The 8,990-nt window shown below is 39.2% G+C and overlaps 2 protein-coding genes across 2 annotated transcripts; both read left to right on the forward strand.

Annotated features, from left to right (window-relative positions):
- The first annotated feature begins 10 nt into the window (after positions 1–10).
- On the forward strand, positions 11–4,508 carry mrpl55 (mitochondrial ribosomal protein L55). Its single transcript, XM_033965214.2, has 3 exons — positions 11–147; positions 1,977–2,169; positions 4,295–4,508. The coding sequence occupies exons 1-3, from the start codon at positions 104–106 to the stop codon at positions 4,445–4,447; spliced, it is 390 nt and encodes a 129-aa protein (XP_033821105.1). The 5' UTR covers positions 11–103; the 3' UTR covers positions 4,448–4,508.
- A 1,103-nt stretch (positions 4,509–5,611) lies between these two features.
- rpl36 (ribosomal protein L36) lies at positions 5,612–8,663 on the forward strand. Its single transcript, XM_033964923.2, has 4 exons — positions 5,612–5,681; positions 5,927–6,021; positions 7,003–7,137; positions 8,548–8,663. The coding sequence occupies exons 2-4, from the start codon at positions 5,929–5,931 to the stop codon at positions 8,635–8,637; spliced, it is 318 nt and encodes a 105-aa protein (XP_033820814.1). The 5' UTR covers positions 5,612–5,681; positions 5,927–5,928; the 3' UTR covers positions 8,638–8,663.
- The last annotated feature ends 327 nt before the right edge of the window (positions 8,664–8,990 follow it).

Below are 8,990 nucleotides of genomic sequence, written 5' to 3' on the forward strand. Positions count from 1 at the left end.
GGCGCTGAACCGGACCAGGGAAACAGTAAAAGAGCCGACGAAACGTGTCCAGGTCGTGACGAGGCGTGCGCTTCAAGTCTGTGACAGAAGGATCGGGTCCAGCATGTCTGTGGTGAGCGCGTACCGCCCGTGGAGCCTGCTGCCCCGGTAAGAGCCGACCCAACGCACGCTGTCACACCACACACAGCTACACCCTGACCCGGGACACGGTGACCCGGGGCGGTGAGGCTGAGCACGGGCAAACCAACGATGAGCATAGATGACACTCGACCCCCAATGACGCAAAGGACATGTATTTATTAGAAAAAAATCAATAACCACTTCGGACCAACGGAACATGTATCTCATTAGAAAATAGTCAAACAAGACAAGTTTTTGTTGTGTTCCCCCATTCTGACCTATGCCAGCACATTTTAAATGACTTTTATTCTGTAAGATGGTCAAATCACACGATCATAGACTTAAATACCAGCAGATACGTGGCCAGAGAGAGGCACAAAACAAAATGTCCCAGTGTGAGCATTCCTGATCTGGCTGGGGTGTCCTGTGTGTCCCCTCTGGTGCTGGTGGTCTCCTCAGGCAAGCCCAAAGGGTCTCTTGTGTGCTTTAACCCATGCTGTAATGGTGTTACCTCCTCAAAAACACACCTGGAGTTTTGTTTCATTCACACACGTTTGAAGATGATAATGCAGGATGACTCAAAGCTGAAAGTGCTCTGTTCCACCTTGTGATGTCATGTAGTGGTTTTAAGTTCAACCACTCCTCTTTTTTTTTAGCTTGAGCTGAACTGTTTTACTCTTCAATAGTCTAAATCAAAATATTCAAAAATAAAAGCAGCAACTTAAGGCTATTTTAATCATTTCTACAGCTAAGTCTGTAATATCTGCTCATGCACCAAGGAGTGAAGTAGTTTTAATGAGGCTAAAACAATAGCTGTAACTTCAAAATTGGGCCAGTTAGAGAGCGAAAATGATCAAAATGATTCTAGTGAAGGTGTATGGAGTTTAATTCCTGTATTAGTACATGACATCACAGAGTGTTTTCAGTTTGAGAGAACATGATTTGGGTGTTAAACATGTGTGAATGAAACAAAACACAACTCCAGGAATGTTTGTGAGGAAACGGCTTAATAACATAGATCAGAAAATAGTGCAATATGGGCCTTTTAATAAATATTTAATGTGAAATTATTTTTTAAGTTTCTGAAAGTGGCACCATTATTCAATCAATGATTTTTGTTACTGAAAGGACTAAGCCATAAGATTAAATGGACAAATTTGTGGAGCAAGGCCACCATTCTCTCAGTGAGTCTGTGTTGGTCAAATTACTTTGCAAAACTAATCCGATTATTGACTACTGGTTACTCCTTGGAAAAGTAATCTAATTACTAGGGCTGTAGTCGACTAAAAACATTTTTGGTCGACATGTCCTATGGCTTAATTAGTCGACCAAAAAGAGGGCAAAAGCTCTCAAAACAATTGCCTATGTCCATGTATCTGACCCAAACTACGCTCACAAGACTACACTTGCCCAGGAGTTCATGCAAAACCAACTATCTATGCAGAAAAAAAGTACTAGGAAACAATGTATTTATGTACAATTTGTGAATCATGAGTTTAATCTAACCTTTTACATAAATACCAAAATATACCAAATCATCAGCTAAATCACTCATTAACTCCTTTCTGATGTTGTCCCATATAAATCCTTATAATCTAAGTAAGTTTTTAGTTTGATTTAGGCCTTCACAATTCATTATTATCGAACCGAAATCACAATTTGAATTAGTATTTATGTATACATATGCAGTATCTTTACTGGTAGCTCAGGTCTTTTAATGATACTGTTTTGTTTTTTGTTTTTTTTAATAGATGAAGTAGTTTCAATATTATCATTGATCACCATCTGGAGCAATATAAATATACATTTTTTAACGTAACCAGCCTATCCTGATGGTGTGTCTGTGCTGTATCCAGGGCCCTGGCTGTGTCCCAGGCAGTATCCCAGGCCTGCCCCCTCCACACACACACAGCCCAGCTGAACTCTAATCGCTCCAGCGTGGTGCGTTGTGGGAGGCAGGTGTACGAGAGAGGCTTCCCTGTACTGCTGCTCCGGCCTGATGGCTCCACAGTGCACATCCGTTACAGAGAGCCGCGACGTCTACTGGTGGTGAGTGACAAGTCCTGCCATCTCAGCCTGGTCCCTCCTGTGGATGAACCTACACATATACAACACTCCATTTTCTGTGCCTCTTCTAAGACTCATTTTGACTTTATGCAAAATAGATTTTTTTTAAGCTGAAGAGGTTTTTGATGTCATCTATCCATGTCTAAGTATTTTAGCGATCTCTCCCTGGCCCTATTCAAACCCTCCTTAGAGTTAGCTCTAAGATTCCGTCCAATGCTCCCGCAAGGCAATTTCCTATTAATATACAGAAGCATGATGCAAAACGATACACCACGTTGTCACAAACCTGATCCGATTTGTGTAGTTTCTTAGCGGGATGCATGTTGATTATTTTGTGATGAGGAAGTGACTTAGTGTGAGGAGCTAAGGGAGGATTCATAGTGTCAAAAACAAAACTTAAAAGATTTAAACATGTTAATATGTTGTTTTCAGTGAATATAGCATCAAAACAATAAAAGGTAACATGGTAATCTGAATGTTATGTGTTAGCAGTTAATGCCCCATAAAAGTGAAATACGCCTTCTTTAAAGAAACTGTAGGATTTTAAATTTTACCCATCTGTGTCCTCAGATACTTATAACTACTAGTTCTAATGATGATTCTTATGCCGATTTATTCTTAATAACAAAAACATTGGATATGGTCTTGAGAACCACATTATGTCCAATCAGAAGGCACAATGAGCCTCACATCAGTGTCTCATTTGGGTTGCCAATTTCACTGCAGAAAAAGTTGGTTTAAACCTAAAAGTACCCTCTGATCTGAATTGTCACTACCTAAACCCCAGCACCTGCAGCCAATCATTAATCAGTGCTAGTGCAGCCTCTGCAGCTCAGTGAGTGAATTGTGGAGGTTTTTAGCTTTCACATGAGGCATGGCCTGTCCATATACTCAGAATGAGAAAAACTTTGTGTCCTGTATCTGTAGGTTAAGGCACTTGCAACCCAGGTTCAACTGTTATTGTAGGATATTTTATAAAAGGGTAAGAACACAGGCTTAATCAATCAATGAATCAACGTTTATTTATAGAGCGCTTTACAACACTCATTGTGACCAAAGGGCTTTCCAGTAAAATCAAATAAAAAACAAGTTAAAATTATACTAAAACAGTAAAATAGGAGAATAAAATAAAATACATTAATACAACAAAATATAAATAATAATAATGTGTCACAACATTACTAAGTGTTGAAAGCCAGTCTGAATAAATATGTTTTAAGCCTGAATTTAAAAAGACCAAAGTAGGTAATGGCACGCATATCAGGAGGCAGTTTGTTCCAAAAAAAAAAAAAGCAAATGCAACCTCAAAACAAAGATGTAGGAGTTGATTTGTGTATGTGGCAGCTTTTTCCTGGTGTCCTGTTGTCTTTAGACTTTGGCTCACATCACATTTGGACTGGTATTTAAAAGATTGCGTTAATTTTCAATACACTCACATGCACACAAAGTAATTCTGCCTTGATTTGTCTGTGTAATGCTTCAGTCGTCCAGGTCTGATCCATAGCAAAAGACAAAATTTAAATCTGTCAACTGGACAAATTGTTGTAGGAATGAAGACATTTTACTGCCCATCCAAGCCACTTCTTCAGTTCTGGTCAGATGACTGGTGGACACTGCCTTATGTCTATCTGAAGGGAGGAGCTAACTATAAATGTTAAAATAAAATAAATCAAAGTCAATGGAAGTCAATGGGCAACCCCGACGAGACGTGGGGAATGTCGAGAACTTTACAAAAACGGATAATGTCATTATAATGTTAACGAAACTGTAAACAGCTATTGTCTCCAGTTTCAGCTGAAACTATCCTATTAGACCTTTAACGACCCTGCTATTGCTCTCTGCTGGCAGACTGATGCAGTTTAAAAGGGGGTAAAACACTAGATGCTTGGTTTGAATTTTCTTGCATTGAAAACATGAATAGTAATAAATAGACTGATTACCACTGGCTGACAGACAGGGGGCGCTCTGGAGAGAGGGAGACAATCTAAACGTACAGATGCAACACCACTTTAGGTTTATAATGAGGATTTCTAACATGGCTCAAATCGTAGTGGTAGTCCTGCACAGTTCCTGGCACAGTCCTTATGGTGTTGTCCTGCTCCTATAGATGCCCGTAGACGTGTCCATGCTGTCAGAGGAGGAGCGCAGGTTAAGGCTGAAGAAGAGGGAGGTGAAGAGGAGTCCCCAGACACCCCAAGCAGAGGAGTACCACGACCAGTTCAGAGCCGACCAGTACACACAATTCTGGAAGAAGAAATGATCTGACTTTTCAATGTCAACTGTGCTTTGTGTCAGTGTGTTAATAAAGTTTTCATACATTTGTCATTGTGAAGTGTCTGTGTACACTGACTATAAGTTAGTCTAATATGAATAGGTTTCAAAAGGATTCCCAACTGTTTATTCCAGAGTGATTTCTCCTTTCCTCAGACCTGAGATATACATTAGGCTATATTGTGAAAATGTTTTAAATAATTTTACCATAAATTACACATATTTTTGTCAACCTGCACCATTCCATCTTGTATGTTAAGAGCGCTTTTATGTATTGTAACAGTAGCTCAAAAAAAAGCCATGTCTTAAAAATAAGTATATATATATATATATATATACACACACACACACACACACACACACCCACACACATGCTGACAACACAAATCACAGACAGGAAATCAAGACTAAACTTTTCCTCTTTTAGGACAGTTAGGATTACCAAAATTATTTGTATTTGCTGAATGCCCGAATATAGGCTTATTGACAACATTTGAGTTCATTAGAGACACAGATGTGGATGTATTTGAAGACACACCTGAAACACTGCTTCTGTGTGTAACATCATGGTAAAGTCAAAAGAAATCAGCCAAGATATCAGGAAGAGAATTGTGGACTTGAACAAGTCTAGTTCATCCTTAGGTGCAATTTCCAAATGCCTGAAGGTGCCACATTCATCTATTCAAACAATTATACGCAAGTATAAAGACCATGAGAATGTCCAGCCATCATACATCTGAGAAAGGAGACAGGTTCTGTGTCCCAGAGATGAACATGCTTTGGTCCAAAATGTGCAAATCAACCCAAGAACAAAAGTAAAAGACCTTGTGAAGATGCTAATTCGTTTAGGGGATCAAATTCCTGCTCAAAGAGCAGGATAGAGGATAACTAAATAAAAAAAACAACAACAATACTTTTACCAAAAACAATATATCCGTTAACATTATAATGACATATTATCCGTTTTTGTAAAGTTCTCGACATTCCCCACGTCTCGTCGAGGTCGCCCATTGACTTCCATTGACTTCGATTTATTTTAACATTATAAATATGGCCATATTTCAGGTCTAATGATCCATATCGTCTGATCATTTTGCACAGAAACACTGAGTATAATGAAAAGACTTCCAGAGGGGGCGCTGCAGCCCGCACTGTTAAACTCTCTTCCGGCCGCTTGTGCCTCACTGCCGTCTTTCCGGTTTAACCGCCATTAAAGACAGCAGGTAACATTTAGCCCTCACATATAATGCATCTGAAATCTTCCTTTTATCTGTGCAATCTTTGAGTTTTGTTATGTGGAACGCGAGTTACAGATACAAGGAAACCTCTGTGCAGAATTTCTAGTCAATATTGCTGACATTAGATCAGAGATAGCACTTATAATCATAGCCCAGCTCCGTTGACGCCTGTAGCCCGCACTGAGCGTTTTAAACCCGTTTACACTCTAACCAACATCCGACTCTTGCAGATATGGCTATCCGCTACCCTATGGCCGTGGGCCTGAACAAGGGCCACCCGGTCACCAAGAACGTGTCCGCTCCGAAACACAGCCGCCGGCGTGGGGTGAGTGACTTCCAGTGTGACCTGTACTCACTACAGCTATTGTACATCACATATATTCTGTTAACATTGCTGTACACCCTGGGTCGTGGGGTGCCAGTGGTTGGAGCGGTCATCCACCAACCTGATCAGAGAATGCCTTGATAGTAAACAAAGTATAGTGTAGTTAAATCAAAGTATTTTTATGCAGAAAAGATCACATCAATGCATGTATTGTTTCTGACATTGCCTATGGCACTAAGTTGTAATAATTCATCCATGTTGGGATTCCTCCACCTTTAGTGCAGTCTTTAGAAACAATACTCGCATAGATATTCCAATAATAATAGGATTAGTGCTGCTGGGTTATTATCCACTCCCAGGGCTTGACATATGCTGCCTCAGGCACAAGCCTAAACATGGAAAGCTTACCAGTAGTGATCAGATTGGACATCCTAAACTGTAACATCTATAGATACATTAGCAACAGATATTTAAAAATGACCACAGAGTAATCTGGCTGCAGGGTCACTACTAGGAACACTGTTATTTTGATTTGACAGCGATTAATCTTTCAAAGGTAGCAATTTTTGAAGCGTTATAATAATGACAAAATTATTTGTCAGTTCATATTTCACACTTATTGCTAATTATCCTGGACTTGTATAAAATTGTATTTGAAATGCTTTTCAGAAAAATGGCAATTAGATATTTTTCCCCAAATCGTTTATTCCATTTATTACTGGTAAATGCATTTATCACACTAAAGTTCACATTAAAATTAGTTACTGGTTTTGATGTGTTATGGTTATTAGCCCATTGTCTTCAGTACAGTGAAACCTTTCCTGATAAAAAGGTCATTTTTACCCTCAAGTTTATTTGTGCTGGCTGTAATTGTAGTGACCGGCTATAAGCTAGGTCATATGTATTTAAAATCTTTAGCAGCAGATTTGTAGAACACAGTTAGCATTGCTGAGACTGTTTTTTTTTTTTCTCCCCCCACAGCGTCTGACCAAACACAGTAAGTTTGTGCGTGACATGATCCGTGAGGTGTGTGGCTTCGCTCCCTACGAGAGGAGGGCCATGGAGTTGCTCAAAGTGTCCAAGGACAAGAGGGCCCTCAAGTTCATCAAGAAGAGGGTCAGTGCACTAAAAATGTCCAGATACTGAAACTAGTATCAAAATAAAAAAGGGAAAATGCATCATTGGGACAAAATTAGATTGTTTATTAATAGTTTTAGAATGGTCTTGTTCAAAAGTAGGACTAGTGTAAGACCACATAATTATTTTTAAAGTGCATATGGGACAAAATTATTATTATTATTTTTTTCCTTCTTAGACAGGGCAGCAAATATGGCATATATAAGGTATGAGGTAGTCCGCTAACTGTCCAAGTAGCAGCCATTATGTCTGTAATCCCTTACTCGTCCAGGTCTCATCCATAGCAAAAGATGAAGGTCTGTCAACTGGACAAATTTCACTGTTACGATTTGTCCAGTTGACAGATTTAAACTTTGTTGTTTGCTGGCAACCATAATGTTAACAAGGGTCAGTTTTTTCTAAATTATACTATAGTTATTAGACTAATACAAATGACAACGCCTTTTGTTGCAGCAAACTTATTTTGCAAAATACATTTTTCAGAGATTTTAACCATGTTGGTTATTCCCCCTCACTATTTAGTATTTGGAGTGATTCGTGCATATTCGACCAATTTTTAATTGCTTATTTTCAAAATGCCATTATACCGGTCTACTCCCCTTTTCACTGCCACCGGGGTATGACCAATGCTCTGTAATTTGTTGTCTTGATGACACAGGCAGAGAGATTCTGTTTTAGACAGTAGGATTGGCCAGAGGCTGAGCTCCCAACAGTGCCGACTCACCTCCCAGACGGGGATCTAATGCACAGACTGGTCAGGTGAAAGTTTTAAGCTCTGAATATTTTATCAATTGCATAGATTTTGTTAAATTTCCACAGACCTCCTTTTTGTCCCATATTGACACTTGTTTGCATTTACATTATAGTTAATATTGAAACATTCTTCAGTGGGTATCTTTACCAAATTTACACTTCAGGCAAAAAGTATAACTGCGGTAACATGCAATTGCTGTAAGTCACTGAATTTTGAGCACAGCGGACATTCGGCAGCCCTGTTAAAACACTGCACTATTTCCTGCATTTCTGTACTGTACTTAGTTTTACATCAGTTTAGTGGCAAAAGAATTGTTTGGAATAGTACCTGTGGTAAATATTAGTCATAGAAAAACATAACCTGTCATATGCACTTTAAGTATACTAGATTACAGTATTGCTACTCTAGTCCACTCTACATGTCCAAGTTTTGCTGTCAGAATATGCAGATAAAAGTTGATATTAAGTATAAAAGGGTTTTATCGACCCAATGTTGAACTACACCAAAATTACTCCCATATATCTCTGCTCCACGGACCCTCTCCCACATGTACAGAGTGGATGGGGGCAGAAATGCCTTTTTTTTTTTTTTTGTCCTGATGTGGAGGATATTCATCTTTTCTCCCTGTGCTGCAGATTGGAACTCACATCCGTGCCAAGAGAAAGAGGGAGGAGTTGACCAACGTCCTGGCCGCCATGAGGAAAGCTGCTGCCAAGAAAGATTAAGTTTGTGAATAAAGATCCAAAAAGAACCATGCCGGTCTCATTTATTTAGGTGTTTTAGGAGTTTTTAAATACCCTTTTAATCGTGCACCAATTATAAACTGGTCATATTTAGGCAGGTAGTTGGTTGTGTACCTGAAAAATGATTCTGTGAAATCTGTAATCATGACTCCAGGGTATAGACTATAGTACACTTGAGTTTGATTCTTGGTGTTTGAAGTGAAGCCAGGAAAACAAGGGGTCCACAGGCCAATAACTGCGCCTGTTTTAAAATTAAAATCTTTTTAAGTTTTATACTTCAGATCTGTGTCCTCAAATGAGGGAAGGAAACAAAGCTTGCCCTTTATGCTTGAATC

The sequence above is a fragment of the Periophthalmus magnuspinnatus genome, chromosome 4 (genome assembly GCF_009829125.3).
Source record: "Periophthalmus magnuspinnatus isolate fPerMag1 chromosome 4, fPerMag1.2.pri, whole genome shotgun sequence".
NCBI lineage: Eukaryota > Metazoa > Chordata > Actinopteri > Gobiiformes > Gobiidae > Periophthalmus > Periophthalmus magnuspinnatus.

Excerpts from the sequence above, each read along its gene's own strand:
- mrpl55 (XM_033965214.2), top strand. The coding sequence starts at position 104 with ATGTCTGTGGTGAGCGCGTACCGCCCGTGGAGCCTGCTGCCCCG. Across the intron at positions 148-1,976 it reads CCGTGGAGCCTGCTGCCCCG|GGCCCTGGCTGTGTCCCAGG; the intron begins GTAAGAGCCGAC and ends TGCTGTATCCAG. Across the intron at positions 2,170-4,294 it reads AGCCGCGACGTCTACTGGTG|ATGCCCGTAGACGTGTCCAT; the intron begins GTGAGTGACAAG and ends CTGCTCCTATAG.
- rpl36 (XM_033964923.2), top strand. The coding sequence starts at position 5,929 with ATGGCTATCCGCTACCCTATGGCCGTGGGCCTGAACAAGGGCCACCCG. Across the intron at positions 6,022-7,002 it reads AACACAGCCGCCGGCGTGGG|CGTCTGACCAAACACAGTAA; the intron begins GTGAGTGACTTC and ends CTCCCCCCACAG. Across the intron at positions 7,138-8,547 it reads TCAAGTTCATCAAGAAGAGG|ATTGGAACTCACATCCGTGC; the intron begins GTCAGTGCACTA and ends CCTGTGCTGCAG.